The 25463-nt window shown below is 47.1% G+C and overlaps 1 protein-coding gene across 3 annotated transcripts; it reads right to left on the reverse strand.

The window, feature by feature from the left end:
• Positions 1-111: 111 nt before the first annotated feature.
• Positions 112-20764, reverse strand: SLC1A6 (solute carrier family 1 member 6). 3 transcript variants are annotated; one of them, XM_080673013.1, is made up of 10 exons: positions 20320-20764; positions 13233-13469; positions 11828-11965; positions 10142-10346; positions 9332-9374; positions 8506-8849; positions 5487-5720; positions 3758-3952; positions 1102-1236; positions 112-410 (listed from the first exon to the last, which is right to left on the reverse strand). In XM_080673013.1, exons 2-10 carry the CDS (start codon positions 13435-13437, stop codon positions 215-217), a joined length of 1695 nt encoding a protein of 564 aa, XP_080529139.1. In that variant the 5' UTR covers positions 13438-13469; positions 20320-20764; the 3' UTR covers positions 112-214. The 3 variants fall into 3 exon arrangements, with proteins under 3 accessions (XP_080529139.1, XP_080529137.1, XP_080529138.1); XM_080673011.1 differs by lacking the exon at positions 20320-20764 and adding an exon at positions 19610-20087; XM_080673012.1 differs by lacking the exon at positions 20320-20764 and adding an exon at positions 15146-15281.
• Between the last annotated feature and the right edge of the window lie 4699 nt (positions 20765-25463).

Genomic DNA, 25463 nt, shown 5'->3' on the forward strand with positions numbered 1-25463 from the left:
AAGCTTCCTATACCCACAACCCCAGGAAAAACATTTCCAATTTCCACCTTTGCCCACTCTCCCTCAAGTTCTCAGTATAAGCTCAGAGAGAAATGAAGACTGTGGACATCCTTTCATTCCTGCTCCTTTATCTTAGTTTCCCCCAAACACGTCAGACAGAATATGTGTTCAGGGTGTGGGTCATTCAGGCAGTGGGTCTTTCCCAAGACACCCCTCACATGGCACTCTCATTGCCACCCCGTCCCCTGGATGCCCCCTTCTCTTGTGCCATGAGTGACTTGTAGGGCTTCCCCAGGCTGGGGAGGGTGAGCTCAGCTTCCTGCAGATCTAGCTCCCGCTGAGACAAATGCTCAATGACGGCTGCTCCAATGGCGTCCCCCAGCACATTGGTCATTGTGCGAAGTCGATCCCTGGGGAAGGGAGAGGAGAGAACATTAACCATTAACTTCCATTAAGGCTGGAAGAGCACCAGAGGTAAGATAATACAGCAGAGGGGGTTCCCTATGTCTGAGAGTTGGGGGGTTCACATTCCAATCCAATTCCAGACCAAGCAGGTCTCCTCCCCTCTCTGTCCTCAGTTCCCCTCCTAACAGAAAGAGAATGGAGAGGAATGAGTAATTAAGGTCAGCTCTGATATGCTCACATTTGATCTCAGCAACACAAATTTTTTAAAGGATGTAAACATTCAAAGAGAAAATTAGGAGTTGTGAGCTGAACAGCATACAGAATGAGGAAGTCCAGACTTATTTTATGTAAACCTCCTATTTTTAAAGTTGAGACTTTTAAAAAATATATTTGCATTTCAGCTCTGTCCCACAGATCACCTTTTGTGACTTCTACATAAAACGGGTAAAAAGGGGCCTTTCTGGTTGATGGGTAAAACCTCCATCACTTATCTCCTTTTTGCCCTACTTCCCAAGGTTAATTCTATGGACTTTGGCATCCACAGGCAAGAGTTAGGAGTATTCCCTAAGGCCCCCTTTCACTCTAAAATTCTAGAACTCTGTGTCCTTGATAGAATGAGGACCCATAGGTTGGGCGATCCTGAATGGAAAGCAGGGGTTCGAGGAGAGATAGCAACAGGGTCTGAAGGACACTCACAGGAACCAGTCCACAGCTATGATCAGCGTGATGTCTTCAGTGGGCAGGCCGACTGATGTGAGCACAATGACCATGGTGACCAGACCCGCCTGGGGAATGCCAGCAGCCCCAACACTGGCCGCTGTTGCAGTGATACTGCAAATGGAGAGAGAACACAGGGAAGCAGGAGACGAAAAGGGAGAGATGACAAAGATAGTGAGAAAGAGTATGCAGAAGGAAAAAAATGAGTTCCCCAGAGCATTTTAAATCAAACTCCCCCAAATTAAAGACAAATCCAGTGTGATTCATGGAGTGCCAGTACAGATAGGTCTTCTCATCCTTCATTGGGATCTGGCTGGAAGTCCATCTAAGACGGACTTTTGAACATTTAGACAACTCCTATTGTAGATGCAAGCGTAGGTTTTTAAATGAACTGCCTTGTGGACTAGAAGAGGGCAGAAGAATCACCCGGGCAGCAGCCATGAACCAGGAGGTTGAATTCCTTGTATGCACATATATTGGAAATAAGTAGGTTGGTACAACTGTCAGGAATGGACCTCTGGAAGAGGGGCCAAGTTTAGAACCAAAAGAAGAAATTGTCTATGATGCTGAGCAAGTAAAAAATAATTATATATGGTTTTGAAAAACTAAAAGGTAGAACCCATGGAAAATAAAAGATAGTGGCCCAATGTCAGGTACAAGTCTGACTGGACCAAGAGTAAGCTAGATTTTAGCTCCTACATCAACTCGGATTGCCTGGTATGGGGTGCTAAGAATTCTAAAGCCACTGAGCTTGCCAGGAAAGGCTTTAGTGCCCTGAAGTTACACCCCTCTATCTGGTAGCCTTAAAAGACCCTTCCCAAATTTTATAATTATGAACAAGGAGCCACTTAGGACACTGAGCCAAGATGATGTCTCTATCAGGACAGTGACTGAGCACTTGGGTTCGTGAACAAAGAATGGACTTTGGGATCCAGTAGACTCCATTCATTAGCCACATGACCTTGTACATAAACTCAGAGCCTCTATTTCCTCATCTTATAGATTATTGTGAACAGTAAGAGAGCACAGTGCTTCATGAATGGGGCTTCAGGAAGAGCTATTATTACCATTATTCTAAGTAAGAGAGACTATCTCCCCTAAACACCAGCCCTGGCATGCGGGTACCCTCGGGAGGCACATAGCACTGTCTTAATGGGATGAGCTAATTCTAGCTTGATCCAAGAAGCCAACTCGAAGTTCTTTGGGTTAAGCTCAGATCAGGTCCAAAGTAGGATCTCCAACCAGCCAAGAAACTGGCCCTTGGGCCTCTATCAGCACAGGAGTCACACTGAGTGTCATCTTCCCCAAAAAATCCCTGAATAAGAGAATAGCCTTGCAGAGCTGTGTCTAGCACATTCTACCCAGCCTTTGCTGGGAGGGCATGCAGAGTCCTTACTACCAGGAGCCCAAGCCGTGATAAAAATCCTCAATGGCACCTTCCCAGGACACTGAGTCAGCTGTGCCATCTGATTTCGAAAGACCCAGTGCAGAACCATGAATGTGTTGCTCACAGCCATATTCCCAGCTCCTGGAACCAAGTCAGTACTACTACAATAAACATTTGCTGACTGATTGAACAAGATGCTATTCCCTAATAGTGAATACTTATGAGACCTGTTATAGGAACCACAGGAAATAGACAACCCCAGCCCCATGAGCTCCAGGTACTTCCTGTGCACATGAAGGCAGCATTGAGTTGCTGCATGTGTGGGACAGAAGAAGGCAGGTCTGGTGACTCAAATCCTACCCGTGAGCAAGAGAATCTGAAACTACTGCTCATATATACATACCTCTGCTTCCTAACACAGTTTCCTCCCACCCATCCATCCCTCCTCCCACCCCATGCTCTGCACTTACCAGACTCTCTACCTCTTCCCACTAGGTGACCTTGGGCAAGAAACTTAACCTGCCTCAATTTTCATTTCTTCCTCTCTAAAACAATTATTTGACTCACCAAATGGGGTATGGTGGGAATCAAGCAAATGGGCATGAAAGCACTTTACAGAGCCTTCAATAAATTAACTAGTTCAACCCATATTTATTGAGCATCTACCATGTGCTATGTAACTAGTAGAAATTCCCATAGAAGAAAAGCCTTGCCCAGACAGAGCTACAATCTAGTGGGGGACGCGGGCAATAAGCAAAGGAATAAGTAAAATATTTACTAAAACAGATTGTGCCATGGAGAAATGGTTCAGCATAAGAAAGTCCAGACATGCAATTTTAAATAGGGTATTCAGGGAATTCTTCCCTGAAAAGGTGACATTGGAGCATAGACCTGAAGGAGGTGATAGCATTTGCGCTATTTTTATAATGATTAAGTTAGAACTTCTGGGTGATGGGGCCCAGGAATCCATATTTATAACAAGAACCTCAGGCCATTTGGAAAATACTGGACAAAGGGTCTCCCATAATAGCATGTGAGAGGAGATCTGATTGAAACACCCGGCTAGCTCCTGACAGCCTCGGATTGCAGTCTTACCTTGAACTTCATCTGGCATGGGTGACTGGCCTCTACCCACATCTCCCTGCTAGCACCCAAGGCCTCCCTTGACCTTGAGCTGCCTCCTCCCCTAGCCACGCTAATGACTTCTTAGGTCTCAACTGCTGGCAGGTCCCACAAAGACTATCTCACCTGATAGTTGTGATCTGGCCCAGGTTGAGCTCGTAGTTGTTGACTTGGGCAATGAAGATGGCTGCCAGAGCCTCATAGAGGGCAGTGCCGTCCATGTTGACAGTGGCCCCCACAGGCAGCACGAACCTGGTGATGCGGCGGTCCACACCCAGGCCCTCCTCCAGACAGCGGAAGGTAATGGGCAGTGTCGCAGAGCTGGGAGAGAGAGCCCCAGGAGCTGAGAGCAGGGAATGGCGGTGCGGGGCTGGAGCAGCAATAGGCCAAAGGAGGGTTCCCCTTGAGAACATTGAAAGGCCAGGTGGAAGCCAGAGCCAGGGGCAGATGGCAGGGGTCTAACATTTCAGAGGCTGATAACTGCATGCGGAAGAGGGACTCCTCACAACACAGGGAGCACACAGCAATGGTGTCCTCCAGGCTAAAGGTTCCTTGTCCCAGTTAAAGCCAATAGCTTAAGGATAATTACTGCACTAGTTCATGTCACTAGTTCACTCTGTCTATCCACCCACAGAAAGGGAGGACTAATGGTATTCTGACTTTCCTCCTCTCAGGGCTAAGAGAGTGGTATTATAGAGGACCACCATTCCTCACTCCCCGTGTTTGGTCAGGGAGTGACCTCAGCTACACTAATCCTCTCAGTCTCTCTCCCTACCACTCCCTAGAGGAGGAAGAGTGACTTAACTGATTGGTGTTTTATCAGAAAAGTAGGCATCTCATTTGGGAATCAGCCTGTCCACAAAACATGTGCTCCGTCTGGTCAGCTTTATGTCATGCAGTGAGAAACCTGAACACAAAGAGGGCCTTTGGGCATCCAGCCCCATTCAAGTCCCCCCTCCCAAAATTACTCTCTTCAGAACACTTTCCCTAGACATTGCCCAGACAAGCCCTAGCTCGGGCCCAGGTGAGTTCAATTCTAGGGTATAGTGGCATCAGTCCTACTTGGCCACAGATCAAAAGGCACATTCACCAATCAGCATTATGGGCAATAAAAAAAAATGATATTTTTCTCCCATCTGGTTGGTGTTTGTGATACATCTCAAATTATTTTGAATTTGGATGAGGGAAAGGGTAGCTCTTTATTAACCACCTGAAACCCCCCAAAAAAGAGAAGGAAGCCAAGAGAGCTTCCAGGCACCATCTCAAAGAGAGTGAGACTCTCTGAGTTAGAAAATGACTGGGAACATGGGGCATGTTGGAGCCCTCATCCTAACCACAAAAGTGGCACCTGGCCCTAGCTGGTTTGGCTCAGTGGCTAGAGCATCAGCCTGTGAACTGAAGGGTCCTGGGTTCGATTCCAGTCAAGGGCACATGCTGGGGTTGCAGGCTCAATCCCCACTAGGGGGTGTGCAGGAGGCAGCCAATCAATGATTCTCTTCTCATCATTGTTGTTTCTATCTCTCTCTCCCTCTCCTCCCCTGAAATCAATATATATATATATATATATATATATATATATATATATATATATATATATTTTTTTTTTTTTTTTTTTTTTTTTTAAGTGGCAGCTGGTTCTCCTCCACATAAAATAGAGACACAGGAAAGGAGAAAAGGGGTCAGGAGAGTCAGCCCAGGACAAAAACAGTGCCCAGATAAGCCACCTTCAGGAACCCCTGACATTACTGAACAACTCAGAAGATTTCTGCAGCAGGGGAGGGCTGGTACCCTAGAAGAGCCCATGAAAGACAAATAAACCTAGGAAGTGTACCAGTGTTGAGAGACAAGGTCATACCTGGAAGACGTGCCCATGGCAGTGATAAGGGCCTGCAGCATGCCCCCGATGAAGGGGAAGGGGTTCCGGTGGGTGATGAGGAAGTAGATGAGAGGCAGGACACCACCAGCATGGAGAAACAAGCCCACAATTACAGTCAGGGTGTACATGCCCAGCTGACCCCCCAGAACGGCCATGTCTTCCATCTCTAGGATCTTCCCAGCAATCAGGAACAAGATGCCCACAGGTGCGTACCTGGGCCAAACCAAACACCAGTCAGGGCTCCCTCATAACTTCTCCTACAAGCCCAGAGCTGGCATCCCCAAGGCTTTGCCCCTATAAGACCCTAGAGCAAGACAGTGCCCAGCATTCAGCACTCAACACCACCCACAAACATGTCCTACCTGCTCTTCCTGCCACCTACAGGTCAATCCCAGACAGCAGAAAAGTTCCTACAACTCCATGGCATGCAATCTTATAAGGTCTCTCCTTCATCCACACCCCCATTCAAGTCCCCCTCCCCAAAATTACTCTCTTCAGGACTCTTTCTCGAAACATTGCCCAGACAATCCCTAGCTCTGGCCTTCTAACTTCCCTATTCACTGCCCCCAACTCTTTGTTCTACACCTCTCACTTCCATGCCCCCATTCTCTTGCCTATAAGTGCATATTCTCACTCATTCACTAGCCCTGAGCTATTTCACCTGGATTTCCCACAGACACTTCAAATAACCTATCTCATCAAATCATCTGTTTATTCATTCAGTTCATAAATACCTATTGAGCACCTACTATGTTGCAGTCACATAGCCCCTGCCCTCATGGTGCTTACATTCAAATGAGGAAATTATGTAGTACACATAGAAACATGTAATTAAAAGAACTTCAGGTGGTGATAACTGCAAAAGATAGTCATTGACTGAGGCTGCTTAAATGTGAGAGGTCAGAAAGAGCTTCTCTGAAGAGGTGACATTTAAGCTGAGACCTAAATCATGAGAAGGAACCATGTATCTCTGAGGGGGAAGCATTGCAGGCATAGTGCAAAGACCCTGAGATGAGCATGCGTTGGGAGTGCTGGAGAAACAGAAAGAAGACCAACTGGCTGGGACAGTGAGTGAAATGGAGAGTAGAGGAGACAGAATTGAGTTCTTCAATGGCTCACCTGTTTTCCCCACACACTAACCCATCGCTTAGTCTTGTGTGTGTCTGCCAGTGATGCCATCATTCACCCATCACTGGGTTTCAATTATTATTCCTCTCTCTTTAGAAACTGAAGTCTGTGGTTGGCCATTGTCATGGTGGATGAATTGGAGGAGGTGAGGAACTCTCGGGAATTTGGTTCAATAACTTGGGTCAGAAATCATGAAACTGAAGCTAAGTCGTGAGAATGAGGATGCAGGGTCTTCTCCAGACAAACTCAAGCTGGTCTCAGGGTTAGCTCTGGTCAATGGTTGTTGATTTATCTCCAAGTCTACACCTATCTCTATGATTACTCTGCAAACTCCTTTCCCAACTCTCTCACCTTCATCCATCCATCTCATCCTCTGCAAAATTCCTAACTCTGAATCAATTGCATATCACTTCTCTCCTCCTGTACTCAGCCACCTGGCACATATGGATATTTCCCCCAACCATGCCAAGGACACCACTATAAACTCATGGTTCTCAATTCAGTTGAGCCTTCAATACTCATCAAACTTCTTGCTTATCCTTGATAAGCCCCCTTTCCTTCCCCCTAAGTTGCTTTTCCAAGTTCTTAAATTGGCCTCTAACCCCCTACAAAACTTTAAAATTATTTGGGATGATATACTAAGTCTTTCTTTATTTGGAACCAGAGAGCCTTGTTAACATCTTTCACCACAACTCCCAAGTTACAGTATGCTCCTGACTTCCTGAACTCCTCATCATGCTCCATACAACTCAGGTTTTTTCAGCTTTGCATGGTCTCTTCCCTCTGCTTGAAGTACCTCTTCCCTCTTTCTGTCCTGTTGGATTCCTACTCATCTCTCAAGGCCCAGCTAATAGGTGACCTTCTTCATTACTCCCTCCTCACCTTCCCAGAAAGAGTTCACTGCATATCCCTCCATTGGCTCCCTTCTCCGTGTTCACACTTTTTAACGTACCGTTACTATAGAACTTTCCACCTTGTATTATATTGATCTAGTATGTGTCTGTCTCTCCCAAGACTTTGTAAGCTCCTTGAGGATAAGGACTAATGCATCTTTGTTCCAGAATTCAAGACAATGTTAGCCTGGGAAATGTCTGCTAAATAAGAGAAGAAATTGGTGCCCTAACCGGTTTGGCTCAGTGGATAGAGTGTTGGCCGGCGGACTCAGGGGTCCCGGGTTCAATTCCGGTCAAGGGCATGTACCGTGGTTGTGGACACATCCCCGGTAGGGCGTGTGCAGGAGGCAGCTGATAGATGTTTCTCTCTCATTGATGTTTCTAACTCTCTCTCCCTCTCCCTTCCTCTCTGTAAAAAATCAATAAAATATTTTTTTAAAAAAAGAGAGAGAGAGAAGAAATTGGTGAAGGTGTGAAGGGATTTAAAGAATAAATGAATACATGCATCAATTAAGGAATAATTAGTGAGAGGATAAATGAGTAAAAAAATTAGTAAATGAGACATGAATGAGAGGGAGAGTGAACAAATGAGTGTGTTAAGTAAATGGATGAATAAATGCAGGAAATATCTGAGAGAGTGAATAAATGCAGAGATGAATAAGTGGGTCCAAATGAATAAATGACTGAATAAGTAAGTAAATTAATTAATTATGAATGAGTTCATTAATGAATTTATAAATTAATGAATATATGAATGAGTGAATAACCAATGCACAGATGAATACAGAAGTAAATGAGTGAAGAAATCATTGCAGAAAAGAGTGAATAAATAAGTGATCAAATGAGTAAATGAGAGAGTGAATTAACCAATGCATATGATGACCCTGTCAGCAGCTGCCCCACTGACTGGCTTCCCATCCCTGGCTCCATCCTTCCCTGTGCCATCACCACTCACCCTGTCACAGTCCAGCACTCACCAGATAATGATGCCCACCAGCCTCATAATAGCCTCATTGAGGCTGTCGAAGAAGTCCCGCAGGACTCGGCCCTTGTGTTTCATGCCACCAATGACCAGCCCAAAGGCCACAGAGAAAACCACAAGACCCAGGGCATTGATGCCATTGGCTGAGCCAGGCACAGGCACAATCTCCTCAAAGGTCAGCACCTCCTGCAGGGTGCCCAAGGCTCTTGTGACATTTTCCAGGAGGCTGGTTCCGTTCTCCATTGAAGATGGAGGAGGCATGGAGGCGCTCTGCTCAGATCCATTCTCTGTCCTCACAACGGTCCTGGTTACCAACCTCGTGCTGTACTGTGTCTTGAACTGAAATATGGAGAGATTTGGGGTCAAATTCGATTCAATGGATGCATCAGAATCACCTGAAGAAATGTCTTTCAAACACCAATTCCTGATTCTCACAGCCTGGAGAGCCTTATTCAATAGATCTGATGAATGAATGAATGATTTGACCAATGCATAGAAGAATGAGTGAATGAGTAGAAGAATGAGAGAGTGAATGACCAGATCATCAAAGAATGAGTAGAGTCTGCATTTCTCACAAGCTCTCTGGGCAATGCTCAAATTTGGGGGCCTGTCTTCAGTCAAAAGCCTTGGTTCCTCCTCTAGTACCATCCCCAGGAAGCCCTTGGCCTACATCCTTCTCTCTAACCCTCCCTTGAACATCATGCCAATGGCCATTGCTCTGTCAGGCCTGTCTTCCCACCCCTGATCCCTGGTCTGTTCGCTCAGCAGCAAGCTCCCACCACCCTCCAAGCCTCCTTGATCAAACTGTACTTTTCCCTGACCTGTTTAAAGCAGGCCTCCACAAGGTTGGGCGGAAACATATTTCTGCAGAAAAACATCAAATAAAGGGAAGAGATTAGCTGTTATAAAGGCATCTAGGATGATAATAGTAATAATAATAGCAAAGGCAACAGTAATAATGGCAGCCAACATTTGAACACTTACTCTAGTCCAAGCTAAGTAAGCTAAGTGCCTTACCTATATGTTCTGATTTAAACACGACAATATCCCTAAAAGCGAATGCTATTGCTGTCCCCATTTTACACACACACACAGAACAAAATATTTTATGTAAGTTACCCAAAGCTACATAGCTGCTAATGCATACAGATGGACCTCAAATCCATCTCAGGTCTTTCTGAATCCTATAGTAGGATCCTAATCATATACAGGGACTTCAATTCATATACATGTGCCAGTGATGCCTCAAAAAAGAATAAAATAAACCAGACAGCTCCTGCACTCCTCCACCTCCCCCCAAGTCTGCAGCTAGGGTAGAACTATGGCTAACCTTAATTGGGCTGCAAAATCTTGCTGTTCTAAGAGAATCATTCACCCTCCAACAGATCTTGGGAACAGCAAACATCATCTGTCCTGAGCCTATTCCAAGATATAGCTTCCCTAAACTAAGGGTCAGCTGCTCTCAGAGAATTTGTGCAAAGCTCCAAGCCAGAATATGGACATCAATAAAACTAGGCTCAACTTGGATGTTGCACTTTCAGGCTGGGTCAGCCTGTCCCCTTTGTTTCTGCTTGAGTGTACATTGTTGCTCATAGGGCCATAATTCCCATCAAAATTAGAAAGGACGTCACCTGACCAGATCCATGAAGGCATCAGCTGTAGGGATGGTCTCAATCCGGCCCTCACGGTGCAGACCCTCCTTGGAGCCCTTCCCAGGATGGATGATGGTGACCATGAGGATGCCGATGAAGACCGCAATGACCGTAGTCACCATGTAGTACACAGCTGCCCGCATTCCCATCCGCCCTGTTGCCTTGTTATCCAGGGATGCCATACCTGGAGGACAGGTGGTACAGCCCCAAGCATCTCCATTCACACCCCACCATCCACTCTCCCATCCAGCCACTCTTCTCTCCCATATCACCAGCTCAACCATTCCACCAAGCATCTCTTCCTCCTACACCCACCCAGCACCCACACCATCATTTTTGACCCATATCATCATTCTTCAAACCCCATTCTATTTTCTATATACATCTTCTTCCCCATCCTTTACCCAAGCATCACTTAACTAAGCTTCCCTCTACTCCAAGCTAAACTTTTCAACCCCATCCCAGCCACCATTTACCCTTATTGTGCACTATAACCTCACTTTTGTTCCACGCTCCATCCCACTATCCACCCCATAGTGACAGCTCCCTGCAACCCAGCTCACTGTACACTATCTGTAGTAGATGCTTTTGATGCCCTATCTAGACACCCTTTACCAGGCTGATACCCCTATCCTTCAGCTGCTGAGTGTGTTGGCTGCTAACAGTTCATGCTGCCCCCTTCCCTGAGAATTGTGCTCAGAAAGGCCCAAGGCAGACCTACAGTCAGTGTCTGGTACAAGGATTCAAAAATCCAGTTCTTTTGACTCCAATGGGACCAGAGTTGGGAGGAACAATTCTGTGGTGTGGCTCATGCTCCAGAGCTCCCTCCAGAGTCCAGCATTCTGAACATCTCTGCTTAGTTTCTTTCTCCACCTCAACCTCTTCCCTCACTTCCTCACAGGTTTCTTTGAGAGCAGTCCTGAATAAATTACCTGTGCAAATATCCCCATCTTGTGCTCTGCTTCCAGGAAACCCAACCCAAGAAAGCATTTTTCATGCCTTTGTCTTCATGCCTTTCACAAAATCTGGAGATTGGCAAGCAACCACCCAAGGGCCAAATTTGGCCCACTCCCTGTTTTTGTAAATAAAGTTTTATTGGAACACAACCACCCCCATTTATTCACATATTAATCTGCATCTGTTTTAGTGCTACAGTGGCTAAATTGAGTTGTCATGAAGGAGGCCATATGGCCCCTAAGGTAGAAATATTTACTATTTGGTCCTTTACAGAAAAAATGTGCTGACCCCTGCATAGTCCATCCCACCCCCACCCACCATCCTGTCACCTCTACCTCAAACACCTGATCCATGTCACACTCCCTGACCATCCATGCCATATCCCCCCTACCTTCCCTGGCTCTCCCACCACAGCCTTCCTTTCACCTCTGCATGATACTAAGCTCCTGGCATGCTGGTATTTTATCTCCAATGAAAAGTGTGGAAAACTTACTGAGATAAGTGGTATAGGTAAGATGGGGTCTAGAACCTGGGTCTGATCAGGATCTGGGCTTTGGCCAAGGACTCTGGGCCAGGTGTACACTCCATGTTTGAGGCCCTAAATTAGGGAGGTGGTCCCATGCTTTATACCACTTTGGCTCCAGGTTTAAGCTTGGCGGGGGGGGGGGGGGTGGTCTTAGAGGCCAACACTGGCCTGGGCTCTCTCACCTGTGACCAGGCTGGAGACGATGAGCGGCAGCACCAGCATTTGCAACATCCTCATGAGAAGTTCTCCAGGGAAAGAAAAGTACTTGATCTGGCGGTAGGTGAGCTGGTACGGGCGTAGGCCAAAGGCCAGGCTGACCCCTAAGGAGTGGAGTTTGGGTCACTCAGCCCCAAGCAGGTGCCATCCATCCCAAGAAGGGTGTGTGTCGATGGAGGTGAGAGAAAAAGAGCAGTGTGTGTGTACATTGTAGCAATGAATAAATTTGTGTTACCATGTTGATACTGTGTAAATTTGTGTGTAAAGATCTGCACACATGTATGCATATGTGACAGCATACACTCATTTGTGCATGTGTCTATACTTGTATATGTGGACCCATGCACATGTTTTTCCCACGTGTGTACAGAGGTGTGACTTTTCCTACATAATAAGAGGGTAATATGCAAATAGACCGAAAGGCAGAACAACCAAACAACCAAAGCGTAATATGCTAATGATATGCTAAGGCTGCTCAACCACTCGCTATGACGTGCACTGACCACCAGGGGGCAGATGCTCTGACCGGTAGGTTAGCTTGCTGCTGGGGTCCGGCCTATGGATCAGGACTAAGCAAGATGGGCCCGACACACCCTGGAGCTCTCCCAAGGTCCCTCCCCGGCCGGATCAAGCACCTGTGGGGTCCCTCAGCCTGGCCTGCACCCTCTCACAATCCGGGACCTCTTGCGGGTTGTCGGAGAGCCGGTTTCAGCCAGATCCCACAGGCTACTCCTCTTGGGAGGGCGCCAGATGCAGGGCTCATGGCTGGTGAGCACTGCTGTGGCAGCGCAAGCTTTTCCCGATTGGGACTGATTGGGCAGGAGCCCACGGCAGGCACAGTGGGCCCAGGATGAGCGGAGTGGCAGGTGGGAGCTGCAGGTGGCGTTGGACTGTGGGTTTTCAACCGATCCCCGCAGGCCACCCAGAGGGACCCCACCCGTGCATGAATTCGTGCACCAGTCCTCTAGTATGTATATAGTTTTCAAACATGGAAGTGTATGTGTATTTAAGCTCAAAGTGCATGTGGAGGAATGTGTGTGCATGTGTGAATGTGCATGCAAGTTCCAGTATGTGTGCAAATGTAATTTCTGTGCATGCATAAAAATAATGTATTCATGTTTGTGTATTCATATGCAGAAAGTGTGTTTGTATAGTGTGCACATGTGTGTGCACACATACATATACATATGACATTGTGTGGGCACAGAGCTGTTTCTGCATAAGTGTGCACTATCTGTGTGTGTGTTCTACACAGGAACAGTCACTGGTAGGACAAGACGTGAATGTGTGCAGGTGAGAATGAGTCGGTGAAATGAAGAGACATGAGTGCAAGGAATTTCCCTGAAGTCCCCACCCTCCCAGCCCACTCACCTATGATCACAGCGCTGATGGTCAGCAGGATGAAGGCGTTCCTGCGCAGGAAGCGCAGCACGTGCTCGCGGGTCATGGTCTGCAGGCGCAGGCGCGTGCGCAGTGCTCTCTGCTGCATGCTCTCCTGCAGCCGCTGCAGCCAGCCCATCCTGCCAAGCCGCTGGCCACTCTCCCGCAGAAACAGGCTGTTGGCGTGGCTGCTCATCGTCTATCTCCAGGGAACAGAGGGCCCTGGGCCTGGTGAGGAACAGGACAGAGTAGGATGTGGGCAGAGACAGGAGGGTAGCAGGGTGGAGGAAGCTGGTGAGAAACTCGAAGAGAATCCAGACAGCAGGGGAGGGGCATCTGCTGGGATGTGCCCAGGCTGGGACACCTGAGGACCCTGCCTAGGGTTGTTCAAGGGTCACAACTTGGCAGAAAAGAGTGAAGGTCTCAGAATTGCTTCCCTGCTTTTCTGGGAAGAGGTAGGGAAGGAGACCACGATATAATAGGTTCTTTTGCCATTCCCTGACTCCAACCCTGTCCTTATTCCATAAGATCATCACAAGCAATTGGTGGCTGTGCCATCTAATAAACCAATCCAACAAGGCCACTGCATGCAGAGCCCTAAACATGGTTCCTTGGGGCTAGCCCCCCTCCATTTTAATACGGTTTTGTGTCTGGCCTGGAGACGCTCACAAATGGCCTTTCAACAACAAAATAAATGACAGCAAGTGCCTGGCAAACAGTAGGTGCCTAATAAATGCAGCTGCTCTGCCTGAGTGCCTGGGTGAGCAACAGGAAGGGAGAAGAGTCTCTTGGGAAGGAAATGGTTATAATCCTTGACCCTGGTGGTCCTTTAGGATCCACCTTTGAAGGTAAATGTGATGTTCAGAATCTCACTGTTTTCCCTACTTCAGACTTTTGTGTCTGCTCTTTAAATTTGGCCATATCCATATAATCTTATTTACGTTCTAAATAAATGTATCTCAAATGGAAACTTTAGATACATTGGGTCTTTAATTATGTTTTTTTCATCTTTATTGTTGAAAGTCTTACATATGTGCCCCTTTTCCCCATTGACCTCTTCTAGCCCGCTCCGCCCCCATCTCAGCTAATTATGTTTTAATACACATTAAATAAAATACATATAAAAATAAACACCTTCCTAACCTTTTACCAACTAAACATCTTACATCAAGCATATCAAACTCCCGGCTCAGGACTTTATTTAAACGAGGCCTGCAGCCTACGAGCCACGAGTTTGACATGCTTGCCTTACATGTATAGGGCAGCATAGAAATTGTGACTTTCATGGGCCTGAGGAACTTTTACCTCTGTGGACTCCTTCCTCCATTAAAAAAAAAATATAATAAAATTGTATTTCACAACTGCATGGATATAAAGATGAATATATAATCTTGTAACTAGGTAGAGGTGATGGTTGTACAACATTGTGAATGTACCAAATGCCACTGACTGCCACTTTGAAATGGTTGGTTTTCTGTTATGTGAATTTCACCTCATATTATTATATATTAAAACTAGAGGCCTGGTGCATGAAATTCGTGCATGGAGTGGGGGGGTGTCCCTCAACCCGGCCTGCACCCTCTCCAATCTGGAACCCCTTGGGGGATGTCCGACATCCCTCTCACAATCCGGGACCACTGGCTCCTAACCGCTCGCCTGCCTGCCTGCCTGCCTGCCTAATTGCCCCTAACCACTTCTGCCTTCCAGCCTGATCGCCCCCTAACCACTCCCCTGCCAGCCTGATTGATACCTAACTGCTCCCCTGATGACCTGATCACCCACAACTGCCCTCCCCTTCCAGCCTGATCACCCACAACTGCCCTCCCCTTCCAGCCTGATCACCCACAACTGCCCTCCCCTGCCAGCCTGATCACCCATAACTGCCCTCCCCTGCCGTGACCCACCTCCTCCGCTGCGACCGGCCTCCTCTGCGCCGCATAGAGCAGCAGGACCCCCAGGCATCACTGCGCCGAGCAGCCACCAGGCCCTGCCTCCGTTGTGCGCATGGCCATCTTGTGGCAGCAATCTTGTGATGGCTATCTGGTGACGACATCACGCAAGAGTGTCGCACAAGGGCGTGATGCCACCTAGGCTTTTATTATTTAGGGTATTTTCTTTGACTTGAAGTTTAATTCTTTCTCCTGATTTTTAAAGAAGTGAAAACATTTCTGTAGGTTCCTAAACGTTTCATGGACCCTGGGCACTGGGCCTCCAGTTCCTGAAGGATAGGCAGCCTTGCCTATACTGATCTACAGCAAAAAAAAAAAAAAAGTGGGTCCTGGAATTCTGTTATTCCTCTAGATTCACTCCCAGGTAAAAGGCTGACCACTAGAGATGGCATTGCCCAGGCTCCCTTGCCCACTGGCTCCCCTCTGGGTCAGGCCAGTGGAAGGCAACAGGAGAGTGGAGGGGGGAGGGGATGGAACATTGGTTCTCCCAGTTGCCCCTGCCATGCCCCTGTTTGGCAATGGTTATGTTCCTCTACCTAAGGCCACAGCTTCCATCAGACAATCCTCTCTGCCTATTGGCATCTAGATGTCTTCCTTGGAAAAATGTCTATACAGTTCCTCTGCCCATTTTTTAAATTGGACTTGGGAGGTTTCTTTGGTTATTGAGTTGTATGAGTTCTTTATGTATTTTGAATATGAACCCATTTTCCAATATATGGTTTGCAAAAAATTTTCTCCCGTTCTACAGCCTCGGGCAGCCCTGGGCGGCTAGGCAGCCACCATCCGAGGCTTGCCTGCACCTCGGGCTGGCCCTGGATGACTGGGGGGCAGAGGGGACTGGGGGAATCTGGAGGCAGGCACGTGGAACGGCTGGGCCCCGGCGGGCTGAGGGGACTGGGCGCTGGCATCTTTGAGGTCGGGGTAGTCAATTAGCATATTCCCTCCTTCTTGGCTGTGGGCACCGCCATCTTTGCAATGGTGTAAGGGTCAATTAGCATATTCCCTCTTTATTAGATAGGATTGTTGCAAGATTAAAGTTAATTTGCTTTGTTAATTCTTTCTTCTGCTGTTCAGAAGCTTTTAAGTTTGATATAGTCCCACTTGTTGATTTGTTTTGTTGCCAGTACTTTGGGTGTCATATCCAAAAATCATTGCCCAATATCAAGGAGCTTCTTGCCTCTGTTCTCTCCTAGGAATTTTATGGTTCAGGTCTTATGTTTAAGTCTTTGACCGATTTCGAGTTAATTTTTGTGAGTGGTGTGAGACAGGGGTCCAGTTTCGCCATTCTGCTTTTGTTCATCCTGTTTTTCCAACACCATTTGTTGAAGAGACTGTCCTTTCCCCTATGGGTGCTCTTGGACCTCTTGACGCAATACAGGTTCTAACTCTCACTATAATGGCAATCACAGTATTATACATAAATGTATCAAAACAACATGCTGTACACCTTAAATTTTCTCAATGTTATCTGTCAAATATATTTCAATTTTTAAAAATTACATCCTCTGTTACAGCCTCCACTCTCCTTGGGTCCTTCTCCTGCTCCCTCCCTGCGAATTTCCACTCATCCTGGTCCCTGAGTGCTACACCAGCCTTACTGGTTTCCCTTAACCCTGCTCAGACCTTTGTAAATAGTCCTTATCTTAAACTCTTTTCAGTGTGCTTGTCTCCTGACTGATACACCAGATTCACCTCACTGTCAGAAAAAAACTCTCCAAGCTTGGCAGGCATGGCTCAGTGGCTGAGCATCCACCTATGAACCAGGAGGCCACGGTTTGATTCCCTGGTAGGGCACATGCCTGGGTTGTGGGCTCAATCTCCAGTGTGGGGTATGCAGGAGGCAGCTGATCGATTATTCTCTCTCGTCATTGATGTTTCTATCTCTTCCTCTCCCTTCCTCTGTGAAATCAATAAAAATATTTTAAAAAAAAAAAAAAACTCTCTAAGCCAAAGGAAGGCAGTAAACTGCAGAACTCTGCATATTTGGTTTGCCTGGGATTGCTGCACCGGTAAGAACTTGGTCTCACCCAGCTAGTCTCTGAGGGATCAGAGCTTTGGATGTGTCTCCTCACCCCACTCCCACTGCCTGAATACATCCAGGTCAGAGCTGGGAGTCTGTAGGAAGTCTCAGTTCCACCAGCAGGTAGGCCTCTGGACTTCTTGTTTTTTTCCTGCCATTGGCTGAGCAGCTACTTTTCTGAGCTCACTGTCTTCCTTGCCCTCCTTTGCTTCTCCCTACATCTGAGGGATGGTTCATCTGCCTCAGCTTTCCAGATCTCAGTTCCAGGTCCCGAATGCCAAACCCCAGTTGGGTCCTGCTCCAAATGGATCCATTGATGCTGCTTCTCACCTTGCTGTGAAAGATCCCAGACATGGGACCACACATAACACAGGAAACGCGTAATTTCTCCCTCTCCTCTAGGATGTATGTTTCCAGTCTTTGAGCCGTGGTAGCTCCGAGCTGCCCATGGGTCCCAAGGGACTGTTCAGCTGAGATCTAAACTTGTCACAACAACACCAGAGCTAGTTTTGTCTCTTTCCTTTCTCTTCTTTACAAAAAAAAAAAAAAAATAGTATGGCATAGAGCAGGCATGGGCAAACCCGTAGTCTGAGGGCCAAATCCAGCCCCCTGCTTGTTGTTGTAAATAAAGTTTTATTGGAACACAGCCACACTCATTCCTTATGTATTGCCTATGTGCTATAATGTCTGAGGTGAGTTACTGGAAGGGAGAGTATATGGGCTACAAAACAGTCAGTCTCTCTGGCCCTTTAATGAAAAACTTTGCTCAACGGGTCCATGAAACTTTGCTGGCCTATTAGAAGAGCATCCCTGAGCTCTTATTTCAAAGCCCGCTCCGCCTTGTAGGAACCAGTCTCCTTCTATGTGGTTTAGATGGCCCAGTTCAGGTGATGCTTAGAACAGCGCCTGGCGAGCATGAAATAGATGCCAACTGTGGTTCATATAAAGCAGAGACCCAACAGACTCGTGATTGAGGACAGAAAAATGCTGAAGCAGGAGAATGTCTTCCTCTCCATTTTTCTCAGTCCTGTCCGCGTCACTTGTCAGGCAATACTTGACTTGAAATGGTTTTCCCAGGACCTTGGCTTCCACTTGGGCCTTTCTCAGTCTCCCTTGGACGCCTGGGGGCTTCTCCCCTCATCCTGAGTTCTCTCTTTTCTAGTGTCTCCCGGTCCTAGGTATTCTCTCACCCCTGTTTCTTAGGCTTCCTGCTTGGGAAATGGCCCTTCTAGTGCCCCCATGTCTGCAGAGATTCAAGGATCCATCTCCCAGTGGTTCCCCCAACCTCCAGGCTCCGATGAGATGTGCTGGTGGCCCTCAGAGCCACGGGGAAAGAATAAAGTCTCTTATGTTCTAAAGCTGAAACAAACTATGGTAGCCACAGCAAGGTGGCTTTCCATACATTTTTATCTCAATCCTCTGCTAGCCTAACCGGAGGAGTGAGGGGAAAGAGAAGAAGGAAATCACACACATCTCACACACACACTTGACACACAACCACACAACACCTCTTGTGTGCAACTGACACATACGCCCTCACACAGAGACACACAATCACACATGGAGAACTGCTCAGACATATAGCCCCAGGCACAGCTTCAGAAATGCAACTGCACCCAATGCAGCATCCGTCATACAATATTTACACGCACAGATACATGCGCACACACGCGCCACATTCATGCAAACCATCCACCACACAACCCCACATTCCTCTTCAAGCAGGCAACCCACACACACCTTCACAGCCCTAGGCAAGTCCCCTTTGTAAATGACACTCTAGACACGCAGCGCCAGTCAAACAATCCCTACACTCACACAACTTGGGACACAAGACGGAAAAACTTCAGACATTCAATTCATTCCCACGTTTAAACATTTAGCCACACATACACCTCTTCCTTTGGGAAGGCAGCCCCACTCGTAAATTGTCCCAAACACACACACACACACACACACACACACACACACACACACACACACTCACATCACCACCACCTCCCACACATCTTTGGACCTAGTCTCCCTGCAGCGGTGACCAGTCTCGGCCACAACCAGTCTGTGGAGTTGGAGGAAAACCCTCTGATAGACCAGGGACGGAGCCCTGGAAAGGGTCAAGGCATCAGACACAGAGCGGGAACCTGCCCAGGAGCCGAGGCCACAGGTAGAGGGACAGAGGCCACAGGTAGAGGAACGGGATGGGGACGAGGGAGGGGGCAGGGAGACCCGGCTAGGTAACTAACGGTAGGAAACTCAGCAGGACTACCGGGAGGTGAGCGGCGGCAGCGGGTCTAAAGGGCAGGGAGGAACTGAAAGAGCGGCCAGAGATGGCGCCCCACCCGCCTGACCCCAGGGTGGTCCAAACCCGCCTGGGTGCGGGTCGTGGTGTCCGCACTCACCCGCGTCTGGAGCGGCGCCTCGGCCTGTACGCTGCGTCCCGGATGCAGGAGCCGGAGCCCCGCAAAGCGCCGGGCTCGGGCAGCGGGGACCCGCCAGGGACAGCGCGGTGCTGGTGTGGGGACCCAGACGGCGGAGGCACGGGTGCCGAGCCAGGATGCGCTGTGCAGCCGGTGGGATCCGCGCCGGCCGTGCGCTCACGTGGGTGCCGGGGCGCCAGGCAGCCGGGGGAGGGGAAGGGATCCCCTCAGGGATGCCCCCCGCCTCCCCTGCGCCCAGCCCAGACTCCGCAGCAGCGCAGGAAAGGGCGCACCGCGCTGAAGGAGGGGGATCCTGAGGTGGGCGGGGTGGGTGGCTCTCTCGCGTCCTGCCCCCGCCCCCAGCGCAGAGCCGCGCCTCCGAGCCCCAGCCTCCTGCTGCCTCCCCAGCCCTCGGAGACCGGAACATCCCTGAGAGCCCAGACTCGCTCCTGGCACCCCTGGAGTGGGCCCGCGTCCGCATCCTGGGCGGAGGCCCCGGGAAAGCGTGGGTGCGGGAGTCCCAGTGACCACAGCTCCCGCGCGTGGGCTCCTCGGCCCGCTGCTCCCCTTGGGGGCCGTGTGCCTTGGCCGTTGGGTGTGCTTGGGCCAGCCCCTCTCCCTCTCTGAGCCTGGCCTCCTTCTCTAAACAACGGATAGACTCTGCTGACCCCACAGGAAATTAAAGCGCATACCTGTTACTATTGTAATTAATATCATTCTTTGCTGTCTTCAGCAGTAATTTATCGAGCACGCTGATCCTGCTTTTCTTCTCAAAGGGTACTGACATCGCTGCCAACAACTCCCGCCTCTCTGTAAACTAATTGCCATTTTTAAAAGGTGAGCACAGAGCCACACGAGTGGTTTAAAAATCAATACATGTTTGCCCTGGCCCCTGTGGCTCCGTTAGTTGAGCCTCCTGCCCTTCAGGCTCGTTGACTTGTATCTGAACTGCACACCCCTATGAGGTAGATATCACTACCCTCAGTTGCAGATAAGGGGACGGGCCTCAGAGAGGTTCAGTAACTTGCCCAAGAGAGAGCCAGAGAGCAGCCACCTCCATTCCAATTATTTGTGCATACAGCCTGGACTCTCCTCCTTGACAAATCTGCTATCCAGGTGGTTCTCAAACTTAGCAGTACTTGAGAATCACCAGGGGAGCTTTTAAAAATTCTGATTCCCTCTGTGGCACCCCAGCCCAATCACATCGGCGTCTCTGGGCACCGGGCTCAGGCTAAAGCTTGGCATATTTTAATGCTCCCCAAGTGGTTTCAATACTGGCTTAAGGCTGAACCCCTGCACTAGATGTCAGGTTCTCCTGCAACTCCTCCCTGAAGCTCTCACTCCCTCCGTCTCAGTCAGGAACTGTGCACGGGGGATTTTGCATCCTTCTCTGAGCCTGGAGCTGCCTCTGAGCTCCTGGCTCTGGAAGTCACTCTGTCCACGAATTTCTTGTACCTCCATGCGCGCCAGGCTATACTAGAGGCTGGAGACTGAGCAAGGAAGAAGACAGGGCACACTTGCTCTTTTACACAAAATAATAGCAGCAGTTCTCAAACTATTGGGCCTCGGAACCCCTTTACACTCTGAAAAGTTATAGAGCAGTTGTCGGCAAACTCATTAGTCAACAGAGCCAAATATCAACAGTACGATTGAAATTTCTTTTGAGAGCCAAATTTTTTAAACTTAAACTTCTTCTAACGCCACTTCTTCAAAATAGACTCGCCCAGGCAGTGATTTGTGGAAGAGCCACACTCAAGGGGCCAAAGAGCCGCATGTGGCTCGCGAGCCGCAGTTTGCCAACCACGGTTATAGAGGACCCCACGAAGCACAACCCCAGTTATGGTTAGGTTTTTTGTTTTTTTGAGTCAGATAAATTCCAGGAGGGTGCATCCTACAATAAATCTGACCAGTGCTTCTCAAAACTGTCAAGTCATCAAAAACAAAGGAAGTCAGGCCCGGCTAGTGTGGCTCAGTGGTTGAGTGTCAACCTATGAACCAGGAGGTCATGGTTCAAATCCCAGTCAGGGCACATGCCCCGGGCTTGTGGGCTCGATCCCCAGTGTGGGCCGTGCAGGAGGCAGCCAATCAATGATTCTCTCTTATCACTGATGTTTCTTTCTCCCCCTTTCCCTTCCTTTCTGAAATCAATAAAAATCTTTAAGAAATAATGCTAACAAGAACTAAGAAAATCAGAAAAACTGTCATAGGAGACTAAGGAGACATGATGACTACTAATATAAGATGGGGTTCTGCAGAGGCTCCTGGAACAGAAAAAGGATGTTAAGAGAAAACTGAGAAAATCTCAATAGGGTGTGGATTTTAATAATAATATATCAATATTAACTCATTAAGTATAACAAATGTATCATACTAATGGACGATATTAATAATAAGGGAGCCCTGGCTGGGTGGCTCAGTTAGTTAGAGAGTGGTCCCATACACGGAGAGGTTGTGGGTTCCATCCCCGGTCGGGGTGCATATGAGAGGCAACCAATCAATATTGCTCTCACACCTCTCTTTCTCTCTGTCTGTCTCTCTCTCTCAAATCAAAAAACATATGGTTGAGTGAAGATTAAAAACAATAGCCCAGCCAGTGTTGCTCAGTGGTTGAGTGTCAACCTATGAACCAGGAGGTCACAGTTCAATTCCCAGTCAGGGCACAAGCCTGGAATGTGGGTCCAATCCCCAGTGGGAGGCATGCAGGAGGCAGCTGATCCATGATTCTCCCTCATCATTGATGTTTCTCTCTCTCTCTCCCTCTCCCGTCCTCTCTGAAATCAATAAAAAAATATTTTTAAAAAATAAAATAATAATAATAATAATGGAAATTGTTGGGTGGAGAGGATAAGGGAACTCCCTGTACTATCTTTTCAATTTTCTTGTAAATCTAAAATTATTCTAAGAAATTGTGTGTGTTGATTAAAACAATCATGTACAGTACAGGGAATAGAGTCAATAATGTAATAACTTTGCATGGTGATAGATGGTTATGAGGCTTATTGTGGTGGTCAATTACATCATAAGGTTTACAAATGTTGAATCACTATGTTGTACACCTAAAACTAATATAATATTATATGCCAACATTTAATTTTAAAATGTAAATAAAATAATAAGATACTGGAGGACTCCAAAGAATATGCATCTATATGAGTTATAACAATTAATTACTGTATTAGAAATTAAAGCTGAGGGTTTTCAAATATGTATTTATTCATTTTCACATAAAAAGCATATTTTATGAAAAATAACATTTTCTAAAACAAGAAAAAATTAGTGAGAAGAAGGGCAATGTTTCACACTTTTGCAAGTGGCTTTGATGTCCTGCTTAATAAAAAGAAAGTGGGTGTTCATACAGTTGATCTTGATTATGGGTACACTCCATAGTAGCAATCCACCCACTCGCGTAAACATATTTGTAACCTAAAATCAATGCTCGTGGCACTTTGGTGGTCATTAGCGAGCTTGCTCGGAGCAGTGCAAAATTTGAACTGGCCAGCAGGTGTGTTCCCAGCTGCGGTTGAACAAGGCTATGTATGCTCTGCCTCTTGGACCAGCTGTCTTACTATGAAAGATGGCCTTCCCATGTCTAGTTGGTGCCACCTTTTTCTCATTTTTGTAGATTTTAAAATAGCTCCCAGGCATAGTGCTGAAGTGCTGTCTACTGTTTGTTAGCATAAGAAGGCTGTGATGTGTGCCACGGGGAAAATATGTATTAGGTAAGCTTCATTCAGGCATGAGTTACAATGCAGTTGGCTGTGAATTCAATGTCAGTAAATTACATATAGATACGTATTATCATGGACTATATTAAATTGGTGTCTTTAAACAGAAACGCCCATAAAACAGTCAGATATTGATTGGTTGATGACTGATTGACAAAAATGTGAGCAGAGGCTCGCAGCAACCTCACCCAGTCTATCTCCCTGGGAGCAACAGTTTATCCATTAATTCAGTGTTTGCACAACTTTCTAGAACAAAATTACCATGAATCACGAAAATTAAATGTATTTGGTGCATTGAATCTTCGGGGATATGTTGTTTTGATTGAAGTATTTGAAGAAAATTCAATCTCACACTAACAGGTAATTTAAAAAGGAAAGAGTATTTTGCTCAGTTTTTCAGGTCATTGTGACTATTCTTTGAGACTGCACCAAAACGCAACACGTTTTAGTTTCTTTTTTTTTTTTTTAATATATTTTATTGATTTTTTACAGAGAGGAAGGGAGAGGGATAGAGAGCTAGAAACATCGATGAGAGAGAAACATCGATCAGCTGCCTCCTGCACACCTCCCACTGGGGATGTGCCCGCAACCAAGGTACATGCCCTTGACCGGAATCGAACCCGGGACCCTTCAGTCCGCAGGCCGACGCTCTATCCACTGAGCCAAACAGGTTTCGGCACGTTTTAGTTTCTTAAAGAATAGTTGCAAAGTGGAATCTGAATTATCAGTGAAGTTTTGTACTTTTTAAATTAACATTAAAGTCCATTGAGTGCATCTTTACCCATGCATGATTTTGAAACATCATGCACTAGTCATTCGAAAAATATTAGTTCACTGAATTACAAAGATCTCCCAAATATTAACACATTTCATTATTCAATATCCAAAATGAATGAAAAATATCCACAATTAACAAAATGTCAACATTTCCCAAAAAAGGACAGGATCAGAATTCCTGATTTTTCTTTTGCTTCGGTCTACCATATGGCTTGGCTCAACACTCACAGATTCTGTCTTTAAACTTTTATATTTAGCTCACCACTGATTTTTTTTTCAAAGATGTACATAATACCTTTATTCACTATGTTAAAAAATTGGAAACAACCCCAAACCCAAGGATAAACAACAGGACTAAGCAGAGCCTGCTTTATCAACGCACTGCATACTCTGTACCTACTTTACTATTTTTTTAAAGTAGTTTTTAAAGATCATCACTGATTTTTGCATTAATTTTATTGGGGGGAGGGTTCAACTGACATTGAAATATGATTTATCTTTTTTAGGAGAATATCTTTATTACCTCTGAGTGGAGAAAAGATAGTCTAACTATATCTCCAAAGAATGACTCATGAAGAAAAAAAGAATCTGAACTATTATTGAAAATAGTTTTTTAAAAGAGAAAAATCCTATATAATAAAAGGGTAATATGCAAATCGACCAAACAGCAGAATGACCAGTTGCTATGATGAGCACTGACCACAAGGGGGCAGACGCCCAATGCAGGAGCTGCCCTTTGGTGGTCAGTGCGCTCCCACAGGGAGAGTGCTGCTCAGCCATAGCCGGGCTGACGGCTGGTGAGTGCCGCGGCCCGCCTCCGCAGCAGCACTAAGGATGTCCGACTGACGGCTTAGGCCCGTTCCTATGGGAGCAGGCCTAAACCAGCAGTCAGACATCCCCTGAGGGCTCCGGAACTGCAAAAGGGCACAGGCTGGGCCAAAGGACACCCCACCCCCACCCCAGTGCACAAATGTCGTGCACCGGGCCTCTAGTAAGTAAATAAATAAATAAATAAATAATGATAAAAAGAATCTGACATATTTCACTCTTTTGAAATTACAGATACACCCAAAGCGAGTGCCCACTCTCCCCCTCACCCTGGCTCTGGGAGTGTCTCATTCTCTCAGTAAGGGAAAGGCTACTGGCTACATTTACAGGTGTAAAAGGGGCTCACAGCCCACATTGTTGAGCCAGAGCTTGAGCCTACCTCAGGTCCACTCTGACCAGTGGCTCCAGCTCTGGCCCAGCATTAGGATGGAGCATCCCCAGCCTGTCGCAGATGACTGCCCTGTCTGAGGGGTGGGGCCTGAACAGGGGCTTAGCCAAGAGGAGCC

Source organism: Plecotus auritus (genome assembly GCF_963455305.1).
Source record: "Plecotus auritus genome assembly, chromosome: 6".
Taxonomy (NCBI): domain Eukaryota; kingdom Metazoa; phylum Chordata; class Mammalia; order Chiroptera; family Vespertilionidae; genus Plecotus; species Plecotus auritus.